At 46.5% G+C, this 19485-nt stretch overlaps 1 protein-coding gene across 5 annotated transcripts in view; it reads right to left on the reverse strand.

The window, feature by feature from the left end:
* Positions 1–19485, reverse strand: part of NFATC2 (nuclear factor of activated T cells 2) — a 78664-nt gene that overhangs the window by 23018 nt on the left and 36161 nt on the right. For all 5 annotated transcript variants that reach the window (XM_042044993.1, XM_042044987.1, XM_042044973.1 and 2 more), the window contains exons 6-9: positions 17379–17519; positions 6238–6293; positions 5248–5374; positions 3013–3705 (exon numbers count right to left, since the gene is read on the reverse strand). In XM_042044993.1, the coding sequence (XP_041900927.1) occupies positions 3013–3705; positions 5248–5374; positions 6238–6293; positions 17379–17519 (1017 nt within the window). The remainder of the gene's footprint in view (positions 1–3012; positions 3706–5247; positions 5375–6237; positions 6294–17378; positions 17520–19485) is intronic.

The raw sequence follows: 19485 nt of genomic DNA on the forward strand, positions 1-19485 counted from the left end.
TCTCTGACTGGATAGTGGAGCCTTCCTTCCAGTAACCCTGTTTTGTAATTCTGTCTGGGAGGGGAAGGCTGGGAAGCTGCAAGAAGGCAGCACAGGCTGGGCTGGGCACCTCCTCTCTGAGGCTGCACCAGCAAGAGGAGAAGAGGGGCCAGTGTCTCCTTCCAAGAAAGCACACGGCAGGTCTAGACTCCTGCAGTAGGGTCACAAACCAGCTACAGATCTGCTGAAGTTATCACCAGGGGGCTGTGGGTGGTACCAGCTGTGCAGCTCTGCACAAAGAGCTCCTGGCACATGGCAAAACCCACCCGAGAAGATGGGTAAAGATTTGTCATCACCTGCCTTGAGGCCCAGGCTGGTTTGGCTGCACTCAATTTCGAGAGCCCACAGGCTGGAATCCTCCTGCAGAGGGGGAACAGCTCTTATCTTTTCAAGGCAGGGGTGAGCAGGTTAAGTGTGCTGAGTTCCCAGTATTATGAACCCTGTGGAGCAGTGAAGGCTCTGAGCAAAACCAAACCATGGTTGCCTGAAGAAGGACAAATAACATATTTTTTACAGCAGGAAAGAGAAGAAAATAATGAGTGGTCCTGCCAGCAGTGACATCAGGAAGCTGAGAGAGCTGAAGAGAAGTAACAATGGTGTCAGCTATGGGATGCTCTGCTCTGGTCACACCCAGGACAGCCCCAGCACTCTCAGCATGCCCACTCTGAGAGGCACCAGCTCCAGGAATGAGGAACCAACAGCGTGGGGCATGTCCAGGTCACTCATGAAGTTTGCGGCAAAGCTCGGAATAGAAACAAAGTCCAAACCACCAAGGCTGTGTGTTAACCATGAAGGCAGCGGGCAAGAGCTGATGAGAGGAGGCTACAGCAGCAAAGGGACGAAAGCTGGACTGTCAGCAGAACTCTGGAGAAAGGAGAACAAGGAAGAGAGAGGAGGAAGATGGGGGAAGGGAAGCGAGAGACACCAAGCAGTGATTGCCCAAGAGCCTGGGCAGCAGCAGCAGCAGCAGCACTTGGCTCATGCCAAGCCTGCCTGGGGAAGCACCAGCTCAGTGTTTGTCTGTGAAAATCACAGCAAGACTTAACAGCTCACTTTATCTCAGAAGAGCTTTCTGGATAAAAGGGATTCGAGGGAAAAGCCTCCATAATCCTTTGGGTTTGCTTTCTTTTAATACTATAAAGCACAAAACCAAACTTTCTAGTCAGGAAAAACATGGCTTTTGTTATGTTCTGAGTCACTTTTCCCCAGCAGCAAACAATGTGGCTTTTCAATTCAAGTCCTGAGCATTTCAGAATGAAATGCTTTGCAAAGCCCTAAAGTAAATCACAATTCTCCAAGTCACACCTGCAGCTGATGTAAACTCACTGAGGTCAGTAAGAGACTGCACATGACCCATCCTGCCTGGCCTGATTTGAGTGACATGATTGATAAATTAATCTCTGGCTGAAATCAATTCAAGATGATCCAGTCAGCCAAGGAAAAGCCTGGGATTTCATTATTAATTGCTGCTGCTCTGCCTAATGGCTCCTCTTAGCAGGGAGGGTGACTGCATCCTTGGTGAGCTGGGCTGCAGTTGGGTGTCACTGGCCTGGTTAAAAAAATTAATTTTGCAGTCCATCTTGGAAATTCTTTTAAGTGGACTTTGGCCTGACTTTGAAGTTAGCTTTTACTTCAAGATTCTTTTTTCTTTCTTTTACAAGGTGTGTACCAAGTATTTTTAGAAATGTGGAAGAATCTCTCAGCTTCTCATATTAAAATTACCCTAAACGACAGTGTTTAGTTCTCCTGTTAGAAAGATTCTCTTGCTTTGTTACCATGCCCAGTTCCCTGAATGGAAAGTGAATCTCCTCAGCTATAGTTCTCCTAAATCTCCTGCTCACAGAAGGGAACCAGTAAAAACTCTCCAGATGTTACTGCGATGGCACCAAAGCTGCATCAGCTCTGCAAACACAGCTAACAGAGGAAACCATCCAAACTCTACTCTGCCCACAAACCCAGCAGTGAAGGCTGCACATGATACAGAGCACCAGGACCCAGCTGAAGAAAGCCAAACTTTCACAGGCACAATTTCACAACTCCAGGTGAGTTAAGTGCAGTAAGAATCCCAAGCTAATGGGTGCTTAGAGCACATCCTGGTGCACATCCAGGAGATCAAGCCTGCAATTGCCTGGACTGAGAGGAGAGCAGAGTTCCCATACGAGACAATCAGCTCTGTACTTCCTGCACAAGTACATCCTGTATTTGCAGCAATATATCCAGCAGCCTCACTCTGCCCCCACTAAAATCAATGTTGGGCTTGCTGCTGGTCTCTGTGATTGCAGTGTCCAGCTGCACTATTAATTTTGCATTGATTTCCTCCTGCCAGGAACGTGCTTTAATAAAAGAACCAATCAACCAGACTGCCAATAGCTGCCTACCTAAGAAGAAGCAGGATATGTTCAAAGAAAGCTTTACTCTAAATTATGTTCATTCCTAAAGGCTAAATCAGCTGGCTCACAACAAAGAAACAGCATTGTTTTACTTATCAATGTCCCACTGTTCATCTAGAACATCTGCAATGGTTTTGCCTGCAGCACTACCCCATTCATTACAGGCCTTGATAGACTGCTCAATGGGCTTTTTTCTGGTACAAAATGTACAGAGCATTTTACAAAGTGGACTTTGCCTTGATATGAAAAATATAATAAAATAATTAAGAAGTGCATTTCGTTTCAGATCTGCCATCTTCCAAACTGGCAATGGAACCTTTGGCAAATGGAAACAAATGGGACCAGCTCAACCTGGCAGCTGAGCCTGTGGCACAGAGCAAGCAGAGGGTTTCTGTGGGTGAGTGGCCAAAGTGCTTTGCCTTCTACCAAAAATGCACCTAATGAAAGACCCAAATCCAGCCTGAATGCACAGCAAATGTCCACGCCCATCAAAGGAGGCCACGCCGAGGAACAGGGGCATTGAGAACTCTGACCTTGCCCCCTCCCTCCAACAAACCTCCCGAGAGAGAAACACAGCACTTACCATCATCCAGGTACGCCTGGTCCAGGTTCTGCTCCTGCTTGATGGTCACTCCTGCTGGCAGCACCTCCTTCTGGTCACTCCCTGGTGGCCCATTCTTGGCTGCCCGCTGGCCTGGGGCCGCCTGCTGCTGGATCACGGTGGGGTACGAACTGGGGCTCAGCCTCTGGGCCTGGCTGGCCTGGGGCTGGCTGGATCTCGACACGTTGGATGTGAAATTTTCACAGCACATGATGTGCTGGAACTCCTGGTGGCTTCCACACCTCAGCTGCTGGTTGGTTGGAGAGTAGTGGATCACAGGAGAAGGCTGCTGGTGGCCTGGGGAGTGGTGCAGCACGGCTGATGTTTGGGCTGGAGAACCAGCGTGCACCAGCACGGACCTGTGGGCATCTGCAATGGCAACTGGTGTGGCCATCAGGTTGGGCTGCTGGTAGCCCAGCTGGCTGGGGCTCAGGCTCTTGCTCCTTTGGTAAATCACAGCTGGGTTCTGCTGGTGGTACCGCGAGTCGGGAGAGGAAAGGCCTGAGCGCAGCTGCTGGCAAGGAGCCATAGTGGCCACGAGGCAGGAAGGGGACTCGGTGGCCATTGTGTGCTGTGAATAGTAAGGCTGTGTTACTGTCCCCAGAGCACTGTGTACTGTATTGCAGATTAAGGCTGGATCATAGTCATCAATGGGCTCTGTTTTGATTGATGGTACTAGAATAAAGCATGCAAAGGACATTATTCGTAACGAGCTGAGGAGAAACAGAGAGGTTTTCCTTGAAGTAATAAGAGATTTAAGCCTTTTACAAGATTTGTGTGTCTAAATTCACATGTCACAAGCACTGAGTTTAATAAATCACCCACATGCAACCATGGCAAAGATTCTTCAAAGCACTCTGTGCTAAGAGCTTCTTGAAAAATCTTTAACATACTAACGAACCACAAATTACTAAAATTGAAAAATTCAACACTTCAGCTCCTATTTTAATTCATTTAAGGGCTGTTCTGGAACACAGACAAAATAAGAAGTCATAGATAGGTGTTACATGTAGTACTTCCATCTCAAAGGAAGACTGAACCAATATAAATGCCAGGACATAAACAACTCCCCATCTTTCTGTCAGACATTTAACAAGTGACCAAAGGCAGAGCTGAACTATTCTAGAGCTTTTGTCTCCACTGCACAAGGTTTCCTCAGCGCAGAGAGCTGAAGACCTGTCTGACACCATCATTTAAAAGACCATGATTTAGTAAGAGTTGTGTGAATCCTGGTGGGGTAAATGATGGTCCTCTACATTTCCAATGATTTTGTTTGTCAAATCTTTCCCAAAACACGACAGAAACACCACACAATGGAAACCATAAAGTGGTCACGCAACATTCCTTTTTGGAAGTAAAGATTCCTTCTCCTAAGTGGTCTGTTTAAGGGATTGTATTGAGATGGACGTGTGCTTCTCAATACCATTCCAGAGCAGAACAATTTAGCAACTGTACAAAACCTTCACATTGGTGACACCCTATAGAGTTCATAAATTCAGGGAGAGAACCAGAGATTTTCAGGCTGGAGGAGACCAAAATAAGAGTCTGAACAAACGTTTTGCCTCTCCTTAGAGACAAGTCAAATTAAGACATCATTTGAAGCTTGCATAAAACCTGGTGCTGTTATTTTGTGCTTTCTGGTTTCCACAAACACAATACTGTGATTTTCTCACAATATTTTTCTCCAAGCCAAAGCTGGGAAATTCTGGGAATCTCCTTCGTAATCCTGTTGCATTTATTGTGACATGGCTCACCAATCCCCGGAGGAAGAACATCAGAAAAGCATTCATATTTTTCTCAAGTAGTCTCATTCTAAAGAATATATATATTGCTTGCCTTCCTCCATCCCAAGCCCTTTCCCAGATCTGGTGTTTTCTTATTGCTGGACACGTCAGAGAAGGCAACACTCATGGTTTTGAGGGTCACATCATGTCCCAGACTGAGCCTGTTCCCACTGAGGCTCCTGGCAAACTTCCATCAAGTGAATAGGGCAGCATCAGCCCGTTGCCAAGATAACTGAGATAGCTGCCACCCCAAAGTGATGGAAATCCTGATCATAAATCACAGGCATCCTTTAAACCAAGCAGCTGTTGAGTGCTGAGCTGAATTAAATCAGCAACGTTTGGCTCCTCAAAGAATGGCAAGAAAACAACAGAGCAGAAAATCAAATCTTGCTCATGAAATAAGACAACAAGTGGCTCTGTCCCTGAGAATTACCTGGGTGATAGGTGAAATGCTGGGGTTGGCTTCTTTTTCTTTTGCCATTGATGACATAGAAGTTCACCTTCACGGCTGTGCGGATGTGCTTGTTCCGGTACTCGGGAATCTCCACAAAAAGCATGCTCTGAAATGAGGCAGGGGACAACAAGGAATCACCTACTGGGGCTGAGCAGGGATTTTTGTGTGCAGCTCCCCTTGCTACATCTGCAGGCATAACAAGAGAAATCTCCCTATTCATCCCTATAAAGAAGGGTATGAGAAAAAAGGGCAGATGGTGAAAGATCAGAAGATTTTGGTACTGGCAAGTTGGTTTCTAGGGACTGTATCCCTCTGGAACTTGGTGCTGTCCTGAACTTGGAGAGAGAAGTCTCAGCTACAAATGAAACATGAAATGGTGATAAATGCAGAAGCACTGCTAATCCGACAGTGCTTGATAAATGAGTGTGCACTGCAGAATTCCCTCTTTTTGTCAGAATAACTCCATTATTCTATAGGCTTTCTACTGACACACAGCCAGACCCCACTGCTTTGGCAGCTCCCCGCTCCCAGCGGGGCAGGCATGGCCCATGGCAGTGTCACTGCTGGCTCCTGAAAGATCTGCCTGCCCACAGCAAGGTCCCAGCAACAAAGGGAACAAAGAGCCTCATTGCCTCCAAAGATTAGTGTTCATCTGAACTCCTGCAGGACAAACCCTGTCCTGCAAAGGACACGGCACCCAGGGGCCAGGGAAGGCAGGACAGCATCCTGCAGAGCCTGGGCTGGCACCGTGGAGTCTGCAGGACACAGATCCAGCAGTGACTCTGTTTGCTGGGGGCTGCTGCTGCATGAATGGTTTCTTTCTGCAGCACATGTACTGCTGCAGCATTGGACATTTGTTCACCATTGCTGCTCTTTCTGCTTTTGAGATGCTCTCTGGAAGCTCCCCCTTGAACACAACTTGCTCCCCAGAAGGTGCACGAGAGGACACCCAGTGCTTTGCATACTTACAGGCTGGCTCTTATCTTTGTCCACCGTTGCCTCCATTTCCCAGATTTGCTGCCCATCTAGAAGAATATCACAATATTAACCTCTCTGTGGTTTTTTTTTAAATCATAGAACTTGACTTATTAAAATTAAAAAAAAAAGCGACAAATTAGGGCATCAAGTTAGCAAAGCTCTCAAAGTGGACTTAATTTCAAGCACCTTCCCAGTCCAAACCAAAAGCAACAGCATTTCATTTAAACACATCATTGAACACTTCTCTCTCTAGGAAAGAGCTTACATATATATTAAAATGAAATGTTTATGTAGAAATTAGCCAAACTGAAGAATGAAATATTTAGCACGGGTGCAACATCTGCTTTTTACTGGGCCTGAGTCCAGCCAGCCTGACTGAGGGAGGGCATCATGAAGGTCAGATAACTTGTTCATGGTCACACTGGGTCAGCAGCTCAGCAAACATTCTCCTAGAATGCCACTGACAGCCCTAAAGCCACGGTAAAGTACCAAATATTCACCGTGCTCAGTGCAAAAGCACCTCACTGCACGTGTGACAGCCCCTACCCTGAACCACTGCAAGCCTTCCTGCCCTTAATTATTACATCCATGCAGCTTGTCTCCATTCTGAGTTAGACAAAATTATATCTACAGAGGAAAATAAAATTTGATCCCTCTGTATGGAATATCACCAAAGTAACCCCCTGGGCTGTAAGAGTGTATCAGCAGTGACAGGACACTCACGTACAGACTGGGTGCTTCCTCTGCTTACAAATATTCCTTAAATCTCGAAACATTTTTTGCAGGGCTTTCCTTATTTTTTTTTAGATTTTAATCTTTATCCCTTTGATTTTTATATTCCATTGAGCCTTTTAGCCAAGCAATTTGCAGAAGAAAAATACTGATGGGCAGAAAAAGATTGCCTCATACCTTTCTGAAAGCTTGCTTTTAAACTGGCCAGGGGACACGTATCCCAAGGACCTGACAGGACTGGGAATGCTGCAGCCAGGAGGCTGCTGTCTGCTTTAGGGGGAGCAGTGCTGGCTGCTCAGGGGGTTCCCCAGACCAGGCAGGACAAGGGGGAAAATCTCCCAAACCCTGTCCTTCTCGCAGGGCTTTTTATTTTTCCCAACTCTTGGAAGTTCTGCAAGAGCTGCTTTTGTCCTCTGTTATTTAAGTACTTCTGCTTCTGGCAAAAAGGGAAATGAAAGAGTATTTTTAAATGCATTTTGCATTTTTTCTGTTGTTGTGCTCTTTGTTCTGTGCTGGGCCCAGACAATGAGCTGACAGATGTGCCAGGCTCTCCAGGCAGCCCTTCCCCAGCTGGGCTCTGTGGCCAGGATGCAGCCCCGGGGTCCCTGTCTGCCCCAGCTCCGCGTCCCCTCAGCCCAGTGGGACAGAGCCTCACCTGCCCAGCACCCCACACCTGGGACAGCCCTGCTGGGCCCTGCTCACACACACTGGGGACAGGCAGCCTTTCCTGGAGGTCATGGCCCACATCCCTCCCTCCCCTCGGGATGGGCTCCCTCACCCCAATCCTTCCCTGGGCAATGGAGACAGCCAAGGAATAGCTGGAAGTGCGGCTCCATCAGGAGATCAGGCTTCCAGCTGCTCCCGCTGCAAGGAGGGAACACTGAACAACTCTGAGTTTTGTCTCTTTTTTTTGTGTTACGTTCCCCCCGTGAGTCAGTTGTCTTTTCTAACGTGGGGCTGAGTGGCTGCTGGGGCTGGGATGGCCTCAGCAAAGCTGTCACTGGAGCCAGCACATCCCAAGGGACCAGCACAAAGGCATGGAAAATATTCCATTATTTAATGTCATTTAACATAAGCACTCACTCTGGCCACTGCTATATTCAATCTATAACCCTGTTAATGCAGCCAATTCCTTGCTGCTGTTGAGACAGCAAACAGGGAAGGGGGAAGCCAAAATACTGGGGGGTTAATCCAGAAATCCTTGCCTGATGACAAGGCAGCAAATGTTCAGTGGGGGGATTCCTCTTCTAGGTGAAATTTGTGAAAAGAAACCATCACCGTATGTGTTAAGGAACCTCCCCACACTCCAGAAAAACCCCAAAGGATAAAGTTTTAGAGTTCTCTGAGGAAAAGAGGAGGGAAAAGGAAAAAGAAAATATGTCATAATGTAAGAGACACACATCAGAGCTGTCTCAGCAATGCCATATGAAGATGTCCTGACAACAAGGAGACAGCCAAGCAGGAATATTTGACACTGGTTTTGCTCCAGGCAGAATGTTTTCATCTTCGTTTCCGTACTGCTAAATTCAAACAGTCTGTGCAGATAACAACAGCACTAACTTCACGAAGAAGGTGGAAATCAAAAGGATTTGTTGGTCCAAAATGCATAAACTGAAGTAGAAATGGGCCTCCAAGTCATCTGCCACGTTCAGGAAGCCTGTGGAACACATGCAACCACAACCACAGGGGATTTGATTTAGTAACTGAGCCACCGAAATTGCACTAAAAGCTAATGAAGCCATCCATAAATATCAAATGATGTTCAGGCTGAGTCCAAAGTCTGTGTGGGTCAAAAGTAAGAATGAGAATAAGCAAACAAGAAATGAATGTATTTGGGGTTATCATTCCAACAATGACAGAGGCTTCTGTTTGGATAGATTTCATATTTGTGGCAGCTAAACAGGTTTCTAACAAATCTGTCAGCAGCAGCAATCCCTGTTCTTTGAGCACTGAAGTCCTGCTGAATTTAACCACTCTGCAGTTCACTCCCTGACCTTTATGCTTAAATATGATGATGTGGCTCCATCTGCCTCATGGCTTCACTTTAGCTCGAGACAATCAATATTTGCTTTTCCTTTAACCGCTCTGGATATGCACATTATGGGGAGCTTTTGGCAGAGGGATGAGGGAGGCTGTGAGGAAAATGAGAAATACAATTGCATTCAGAAGTCTCTCTCTACTTTAACCTATTCTTTTTCCTGGTAACAAAAAGAAAACTTTTGATTATGCACACTCTGGCAGCTAATGGAGAGCAGGAGGAATAAACTGAGAAGTCTCAGGATGATTTCAGGAAATTTTGAACAGAGAAAACCTGCACCAAACTGTCAACACATGATTATCATCTTTAGAATGTGCATAAATGCAAATTTTTTTAGGAGGAAAGGAAAGTGGATGATTGGAGAAAGTCCTCAACAAAAGTGGGATTCTTATTGTAAGGATGTACTAAAAATCCTGATGCTGATGTGACAGCAGAGCACAGCCCCAGTACAAAACTTGTCACACCAAAGGCCCTTCCCTGGAACCCAGGTGGTGCCCGGGCAACAGAAATGGGTCTGGCTTTGAGCAGGAGGTTGTGCTCAATCCTCCAGAGATCCCTTCTGGCCTTCATTACCCTGTAATTCTGTCATGCCACAAATGGGACAAACAGCTCCTGCCTGGAAACCGAGAAGATTAAACCCCAGCTTGATTAATAATTTAATCTAAAGTCTACAAATGCAGATAGCTGCTTATTGCACATAATTAAACTGCTCCAACAATGGAGAGTACAAAAACTGCAAAAGATCATTCGGGAATCCAGTGCCAGGCCCACATGTGTGGTGCCTTTTGAACAGTACCTCCACCACAGGGAATTCAATCCCTGCCTCTGCAAAGGGCAGCAGTTGCACTCAAGATGATAAAATATTCTTGGATTTAGACCCTGAGGTCTTACCAGCCATGGCTGCCTCTCATGCAGTATTTTTACTGTTGTGGTTCCCTGCTCATTTAATGGTTTGTCTTCGTTGGCAAGTCTTTAACACCACAGGTCAGTGAAATGTTCAGGAAATAGAGATTTTTGTGCTGCTTCAGGGCTATGAGACTTAGCATTAAACCCCGATGAGAGATCTGATTGTGTCAGCACTCTTTGGAGGAATGAATGAGTTGTTGGAAGAAAGTAATTCTACCCTTTCTAACTCCAACTGCGATCATACCAAAAGTCTTGCTTCAAACTGGGGGAAATCAAAATGTCAGTCTGCATTAGGAACATTTTGGGTGATTCTCCACAGCCCCTTATAGGACTTTTTTAAATTAGCCAATTAAAGGTTTTCTGAACCAGTTACAGCCTTTACACATTATTCAGGATCCCTTACTCATGACTTTGGGGTCAGTAACTAGCAGAGAAACAAACCTACTGCTTTATTTGAACAAGCATGACTGATGGACTGAGAGGCTCAGGAAATGCTCTTTGCAGTTCTCTGCAGCTGAAGACTAAATATACAATTGTGCTGATCCTGTATGGGATTCCACGCTTGCACGTGATTTTAGGCCTGCAAATGTACATTGCTTTTCAGTCAAGCATTACACAAATTACTTAATGAACAACCTGTTACCTTCCTCCCAGGCAGCAAACCATGCTGGTTCCCCAGAGAAACCAAGCCTGGTGACCAGAGGGGCAGGGCCCTGACTGCACATTTCTGCACAGTCCCTCTGGGCCTGCAGTGAATTGTCCCCATTCATTGTGTTTCTTGGAAGGTCTTCCAGAAAAGCACAACAGTTATCTCTGTCAGCTTTTATCAGTAGATGACAGACATCTCTGGAAAACAGAGAGGGGTTTTTAGAGCCACCCCAAGAACAAAGGGAGAGCAATGAATGGTTTCCAGCAGGGCAAAACCACTCTGGGAAGCAGAAACCTTATGGGGAATGCTCACTCAGAATCTCTGCTGCTCTGGACAAATTCCAGACAAATTCAGGGACAAATTCTGATTTCAGCTGGGAAGTTACTTGTGCAAGTCAGCACAAGGTTGCTCAGCATCTGGTCCTGAGCAGTTGCCTCATTCTAAGCTCTTACTTCAAAATGATTTTCAAACTTTAAACGCAGCATGAATGTATTTAAAACTCACGGAAAGTGGAACTATAGAATTTTTCCTGAGCTTCATTTTCATGGATTTCTTTTTCTTTCTGAAGCAAGACTGCACACTGCAGTTAATGGAGCTCTGTTTGTTATGAGCAGAGGCCAGTGCCTTCACAGCACTGAGGACAGAAGTTTGAGTCACCAAGGCCAAAGATACAAGGTCTAGGAGGTAAAAGGGCAATGGATTAGTCATCCACCAGCCAGCCCAGCCCCAAATCTGACATTTTGCACAGTGAGAACAAGTTTAGAGGAGATTTCTCCCCATCTATTGTTGAGGAATTCAATTCACATTAAAATAAAACATAAATACAGTAGTTGAACAGTGAAGCAGCAGGAACAGTATTTCATTCCAGAGCTCTTCCAAATGATTCCTTATGCCAATTCATCAGAATAGATTTGTTGTTTTTTTAAGATTATAAGTGTGTTTGTGTGTGTGTGTATAAATTATTAAACAAAAGCTTCTCTCAAAATAAAACCACTGGGAACCTCCATGTAATAAAATGAGTCACACCAGGATGCGATGACTAAGTGGGAGAACAGGGAATTCCACTCCCCATGCCAGCTTTCTTCATGATCAATTTTCTGTCAACAGGTGATGGGAGCTTGTCTCTCTGCCTTTTGTTTACGCCAAGAATTATTATTATTTTTTAATATTCTCCCTAAACAATTAAGCTGAATAATCAGGACCAGGCACACTTCCATCAGGCGCCCCCGTAGTGAACAGTGAGCCAGGGAATCCAGGCCAGTAGTGGCTGCCTGTTTAATAAGGATTTACCAGCTGTAAAATTCCAAAATCTTGTGTCATACGGGGAAACCTTCCAAAACACTGGATTCCACCCTGTCTCGCTGAGTCTCTAACAGCTATGGCAACTTCGTTTCTGCAGCCACTCTCTTCTGCATTTTTCTGTGTGTGAGCCTTAGATTTTTTCCTGTTTTGCAGTGTTTTTCTGGGATTCCCGGTCAGATTGCCCCGTGGGATTACAAGAACACCTGGGGCACGCAGCGCATTCCAGCCAGGGGGAAACCTCTGGGGAGAAAGGTTTGCTGGCTTTCAGCAGCTACAGCAGCAAGGAGAAGCAGAACGGGCCCCATTTACCCTGAAACTTTCTAATCTGCACAGCAGAACCAGGCAAACCAATCCTCCTGAAGAATACTTGTTATTCCTCAGTGTTCACACATGGTGGGACCTGCTGACACACCTTCCTGCTTCGTGTAGACAGAACACACAAAACAGACACTCCACGAGACCAAAACCTCCCAGATCTCCCCACCGGTGACACCTCTTTGGAGGGGGATGCCCAGGCAGGCCCTGAGCTCCCTTTGCTGCTGCCCTGCCCTGGGGCACACGGCAGGAGAGGTGGCCCTGCAAGGCGAGCACCTCCAGCTGATGCAGAATCCAGGTGGGCCTCCCGGAGACAGCTCTGACTGATTCCCCCCGCTCCTCCCAGCCTTCTGCAGGTTCAGGGAGGAGGGGATTTGCATCCAGCTTTACATGCTGGCCCCCAGCCACAGCCTGCACGGAGCAGGGAACGTGCTCTTTGAAAACTAGCAGGAAAATAGCAAGGTAACCACTTCATTTCATGCACTTTCTGTACAACCTCACGTATTGCAAACAAACTGAACCATTTAAGATTACAGTACCACTTTCAGCTTTGCTAACTCTGCAACTATTCCCAGATATTTGTGCTCTTTTTCCTGTCCTTTCCCATTAAAAAATCCAAACAGTAGTTTTTTTCCCCAGATTCTGGGATTTTGTATCAGGATAAGATGCCTTTTAAACCTACACTTAATTCATGCTCAGTGGTGAATGGCATCTGTGACTGAGTTATGACCTAGTCCTAAGATAAGTCCCATTCCTCTCAGTTCTTCAAACTTAAGTTCATTAATTTAGAAAACCAGTAAGTGACTGGAGCTCAGCCCTCACATTCAATATCTGAAGCTGTTTATTTGTTCAAGTTCATCTCATTTGTTCATCTCTTTTGAATGAACCTGGGAAAACACTGAAAGTTTTTTAAAAAGCTTTTTGTCCATTTTATCTTGAATTTCCCTGAGAAAATTGCATCATTACTGTTGCATTATTAAGTTCACAGAGTTAATTGCTGAAAATAGTTGCTATTTTCTGCACTCCCCAGGAATTTCTGGATCGTTCGTGAAACTGTCAGACTACAAAGAGGGATTGAGCTCCCTGTTCGGAGCACGGTGAGGAACTGACACAGCAGAAAAGGGGAACACTGCTGTAAGACAATGCTGAAATTTCCTTTCACCTGTCCCACAACGAGCACGATCCTATCATCAAACCAACACACCAGCCACCTTCCACCCCATTAAAGCTGCCCTAACGCCGTCCCGGTGCGGTGCCCTATGGAGCACTGGGCTGCACGACTCCTGGGGGCTGCACGACTCCTGGGGGCTGCACTCCCCCAGCACACATTCCATGGCTTGTGGGGTGCAGCATTTCGGGCACTGTGCAGACAAAAGCCTCAACCCCAGCACCCCCACACCGAACACCACAGCCTGATCCTGCCCTGGGCTGAGCTCTCCTGCAACCATGACACATCCAAGCGTGTTCAAGCACCACTGCTGGACTCTAGAGCTGGACAGATTTATTTTGTCACAGGGGCTGTGAACATCCACACTTGGGGGCCCTGGCAGCTGCAGCAGTTCAAAGGGCACAGCAGCACCTCCTCTCCTTACCCTGCCTGGCCCAGCCGGGAGATTTATGGTGGAGCCACTCCAAGGATGGACGTTGTGTTTGGGTTGTTCCTCCACCACCCACATTGTCCTAGCGATGATTCACGATGTCCATGTGGCCACCAGAAGAGTTTGGCAGGGGAAATCACAGTCCATTTGCACTTTTCTCCCAGAGAAACACGAACTGCCTCTATCACTGACAGCAGAGCAGCAGTAACCAGTACACAAATGGGAGTAAACACAATGCACCCAGCATCTGACTTGCAAATTACTACATGACAATTAAAATAAATAAAAGGGGGAATTCCAAATCTTTTCTTTTTTAACTGCACTGCAAGATCTGGGCCCCAACCAAGCACTAACACCCTTGACCTTCACCATATTGCAAGTCCTTGATAGCTCCAAGACTGCTTTTCAAGCTCTCTCTTCCAGATCAAAACTAAGAGAATACAGTCCAGTATAGTTGCTTCCCCTGACCTACTTTAATTTAGCTGGGCTCAGTTACGTGTCTCCAAGTTCAGATCTTCAAACTCCTTCAGCCAAACTCTGCTTTTGTGTGCTGGGATTAGGGAATTCATAAGTTCCCCTGGCTCACAGCAACTACATTTTATGATCTTGCATCAGAAAGAGAGAACGTCAGAAAGAACTCAAAACTCTAAGGCCTGCATGTTGATAAATTTTAGCATTCAGAAACATAATGCTATTTATGCATCAGCATTTCAAACACAAGGACTTTATCCCCTCAGAGCACTGAGCTCCAGCCCCTTCACTCCGTTTCCTGCTGCCATTTCCTGCCGTGAGCCGAAGCTGACACTGTCCCAGCCCTGTCCCCAGTGAGCTCCCTGCGGCTCGCGTGCCACGGGACACTCATTTCACACTGACATCCCGCCACAATTCAGGGAACTGTCCTTATTTTCCAGGTATTGCTATGGAAAAATATACATATCTGCAGTTCTATGAAAAGACAAATAAAACCTGCTCATTACTGCTCACGGAGACACGTATTTTTGTCACAAATGTGACCAGTTCCATGTTCCTCTGCGTTGCTAGTGGTGGGTGAAGAATTGTCTACAAGATCCAGAGGAAATGGAAAGAGGTTCTGAGTGTTCCTCTGAGGGATGAAACCTAATGTACAATTGTGATCCTCAAAAGCAGCTTCCTCAGTTTTGCAAAGCACGTGACTGATGCCTTCCCAGCACCTGCTTCACCCAGATCCAAGGGACACCCAGAGTTTGGAGTCTATGGAACAATAAAAGGAAAAGATCTAGCTGCACAAAGATACTTGCACAAAGGTTCTTGGGGAAAAAACAGCCTTGCTACTCTCACCTAAAACACTGGACACACAAGCCAAGGAGCTGTGTGGAGCACGGCGTGCCAAAAGCTGTGGGATGGTTACCTACACTGCTGCTCTCACCCTTCTTGTTACCAGCGTAGCTAAAACTGGTGGCAGAAGTGGGAAATCCAGCACCACTTGCTAGCACAGACAAGGCTTGTGAGCTGTTAAAATGAAACTCTAAGCAAACCAAGCTTCCCCTGCGAGCTTGCTGCATCTTCCTGCCTTGACAAAGGTGTGATTCTTTCACAGGCTGCGGGGCAGCGGCGCGCTCTGGAAGAGACACAGCCTGCTGCAGCTGGGGTCAGGCAGAGCTGTGCTGCTATCCACCCCCAGGGTGGTGGCTGTGGCTTACTCTGCCCCTGAGCAGCTCATCAGCACTTTCTGCACGGGCTGTGCAGGGCAGAGGAGCTGTGGGTGAGCTGCTTCTCCTTCCACCCAGGCACTGCTCGAACCGACACCCGGGGCTGCACAGCTGGGGCTCCTTGCTCCGGGCTCACGCAGCCCGAGGCAATGGCAACTACGAACAGACATCGTAGAGATCCTTAAAATTGTCTGCAGTGCATAATGAGGGAAGCTGAAAGTCTCAGGCACACAGGATCCTGATTTTCAGGTGAGCTGGGACACTCATCAACCTCTGACAACCCAGGCACAAAGCAATTCTCAGTTTGCTGCACTCAGCCATGCATGAGCTGTGTATCCAGCTCAGCTTCTTTAGACACATCTATTAAATAAAGCAATCTTCATTTAAAAGCACTCCAGGGCACCTCTGGCAGAGGTGCTGCTGCATTATGGAACAGCACATGGACACACAGAGAACCAGCTCAGCACAGAGTCCCCCAGATAACCCACTGCAAACCACACAGACTTCTGATTCAGCCCAAGGATTTGAACCTGGACCTCCCATCCTCTGAACTCCCCTTCTGCCAGTCATTTTTTCAGAGTCCAGCAGAGTGGGACTGCCTGCAGAGGCCAAGGGCTGGGGGGGAGGCAGGATATGGAACACCAGCAAGCAAATCCCTGCTCCAGACTGGGCACTGCTGCTGGGATAAATCCTGTCTCCCCCCTACCAGGAGGTAAAAAAAGAGGAAAAAATCCCTGCAGTTTCCCCAGCAGCACAGAAAAGCTTTAGATTTAGTGTGGAAAATGTTGTTGTTCTTTTTACTTTCTAACATCTCGTCCAGCCAGAGCCTTCTCTGCTCGTATATGGAAAGAGGGGCAGGGCATTTGGGATGTTTCCTCGAAATGGCATTAAGAGCTACCTCCTTTGAATGGATCATCTCCTGTAGTTACTGCAAAACATTCTTGGGACAGGTAGCACTGCAGGCTGCCAAGATGTTCCTGTGTACCCTCTCAAAACGCTGACATGGTGGAACAGTGGCAGCACAGGGGGAAGGAATTAATACATGGGCTTGAAAGGAAACAGAGCGTGCCAGAAGAATTCCTCTGACTGCACAGGCTCATCTGAACCTCCACAGCTCTTCAGAGCCTTTCATACCTGCAAAATCAGCCTGGCTTGCTGCTGGTGTGGGAGGGAACTGGGACCCACAGAATGTTTTCCCCCACATCACCAGCTGGTGCTCATGTACGTTCATGAATGTACATTCATTTCTGGCTCAATTCTCACTCTTTCCCGATGGCATTACCCCATAGATCATGCACATGCTGTTCACTTGGGCAATGCAATCTCCTAAATCCCTTGCAAGTCACTGGATACATCACTTGAGATGCCTCTACCTCAGTTCACCGACAGAAAACTTCCAAGCAACAAGCTTTCTTAACAGCACAAGGGGAACACAAAGTCTACAATAAAAAATATGGAAGGAGAAGTGATGTATTCTCATCTCTCATTACATGTATAAAAATAATTTGATATAAAAAGATGTATTACGTATGTTTTTTCTCCACAGACTACTAAAGGGAAGAAAACACAATCTTTGCCTGTAGTTCACATCAATAAAAAATGTTCATTTCAGTGATGAATTCTACAGTAGCATTCACTAAACATGAGATTGAACAAGCACAGAGGAACATGTAGTGCTCATCTCCTTTCTCTGATAACAGATCCTGTCCCTGCTGATTCCCAGTGCCTGGATTCTTTTGAAGCAACAACACAAACAGTTGCTCCCAAGTCTAATTTTACTCACATGGTTTTACCTAAATGAACAGGATTACTCACTCGAGTAATCATGAGCACAAATTTTATGAGATTTGGCACTACAGATCTGCCTTATCCCACTAGGGGAAGTTAGGAAAAACCTGCCTTACCTGATGTTTTTTCTGTGAACACCACCTTGGACTCTGCTGTGAAATTCTGTCCAGTGAGGATCATCTGTTGTCCTCCATAAACCAGGCAGCTGTCGATGTCTTGTCTTTCAACCATTGGAAGCTCATGAGCAGACCTTTGGGCTGTGGACAAATTGCAAACATGAATGAAACCAACTCTGTTTTACCAGGACTTTCCAAATCTTCCCAGAACTATCCACAGATCGATCTTGTCATCGTTACCATCCGCTGACTGCCAAAGCAGCTTCTCCAGGGTGCTAAATTTAGGTCTGAGAAGGAAAAATAAACTTACTCAAGGCATTTTATTTGGAAACATTCAGGAGTTGGCTGCAGTGGTTCAGCTGTGCTGGCCCTGCTCCTTGTCCTTGAGAAAGGACAGCTTGGATGAATGGGCTGAAACTTGCCCATGCCGGTTTCCAAGAAAACGGCCAAATTTTCAAGTGCAGGCACACTACAGCCCTAGAGCCCAAAAATTCCACCTGCACAGAGGATTCCACTGAATAACACTGAATTCCTTCAGAGGGGAAAAAAAACCCCAGAGCCTCTTCTCCAAAATCCCACTGCCTCCCACAGGACAGGGCCTGGCACAGGGGGGTTGCCAACAACAGCTCCATCTCCGTCTCCATGTGTGGGCACCGAGCCTTGGGCTCACAGGAGGGGCAGCCACGAAGCCCCAGCTGCATCACGAGGGGTCACACTGGGACTGCTGCAGCCCAGGGTTTTTCCAAGCATGTTCTGCAGAAGCCTGAACATCTGAGGAGCAGGGCCCTGTGTCACAGACTGAGTCTGATTATAAAAGGCAAGGGAAGAAAAGGTAGGGTGGGATCCAGATGGACACGGACGTCATCAAGGCTTTCTACGGTCTTTACTGTTCTTGGCCACGAATTTGGAGCGTGATTTTAGCAAGTTATTCTCTCTTTCCCCAGCCAGAAAACCAGGACAGCACCATCTCTCCACCTACTTTCCTCTGATCCCATTGAAACAGCCACTTGCATGGTGAGAAAAGCTTTGGAGAACCCTGGTCACCATCCCAGCAGAGCCATCCCAACTGCTATCAAGCAGCGGGAGCTGAAGAAAGTGAAGATGTGAGAACTGTTCCCTACAACACAGACAGCTGGAAAACATCAGGAGCTTCCCTGTGACCAGACCAGGTGGGCAGCAGCTTGGGGCTGGTGAACTGCGAGTTCATGACCTGCACTCAAACTCCTCCAGATTCATCCAGCCCAACTGGAAAGGCCTCCAGAGGATCCTGCTCATATCTCTTTCCCAGCTGCCTTGGCTGGATTTTAGCTCTCCCTGACAGAGACCCTGAGCACTTGTGTCTTCACTGAACACCGTTGGCTGCTGAGCCAAGAGTGAGGAAATGCGATCCTGTATGTTCAGGGCTGGCCCTGACTCACACACAGGCGAGGCTGGGCTGTCTGTGACCTGACCTGGCACTGCTCTACTGCTCTGCAACCCTCGCAAAGGCGAGATTCTCTCGTCACCTGGAGAAAATGTCGGAATATTTGGTGAGAAAAGTCAAGCAGTAAGCCTTTCATAGCAACTTTTCTAGCTCTGCTGAACCCTGCAATCATGAGACAGAGACTTTGCTCTTATGAAAGAATAGAGGTAATTCAATAGCTGTAACTTTCTCATGCCGTTTGAGAGGCGTTTTTGAAATCTATTTAGAATTACCTTAGGACTCATTGTTCTTTTCAAGTATATAACAACATCTGGCCTAATATACTGCCAGTTAAGAATATATATTCAGATCATTTGCAAAGAAGCTGGTAATTTCTTTCACATGGCTGTAAGATTAATTTCTTTCCCAAAATACTAACCTTTTTGATGAGTTCATAATTGGATTTATCACAAAGACAGATCTGTAACCTCAAAGGCTGAAGAGTAAATAGCAATCATTAAAAAGCATGTCTGCAACAGTTGAGAAAACATTTAAATATTTAAGCATTGCCCTGGACACTCTTTATTCCTATTTAATCACCAAATTTCACTTCCAAAGCATCCTAACTCATCAAAATTCCAGATTAACCTACATCTCTTTCCAACTTCATTGTGTTCATAGAGAGCTTGGTACCCGCCATCCCAC

Source organism: Corvus kubaryi, unplaced genomic scaffold (genome assembly GCF_017639235.1).
Source record: "Corvus kubaryi isolate FWS band 111438036 unplaced genomic scaffold, C.kubaryi_AGA036_p1.0 134, whole genome shotgun sequence".
NCBI lineage: Eukaryota > Metazoa > Chordata > Aves > Passeriformes > Corvidae > Corvus > Corvus kubaryi.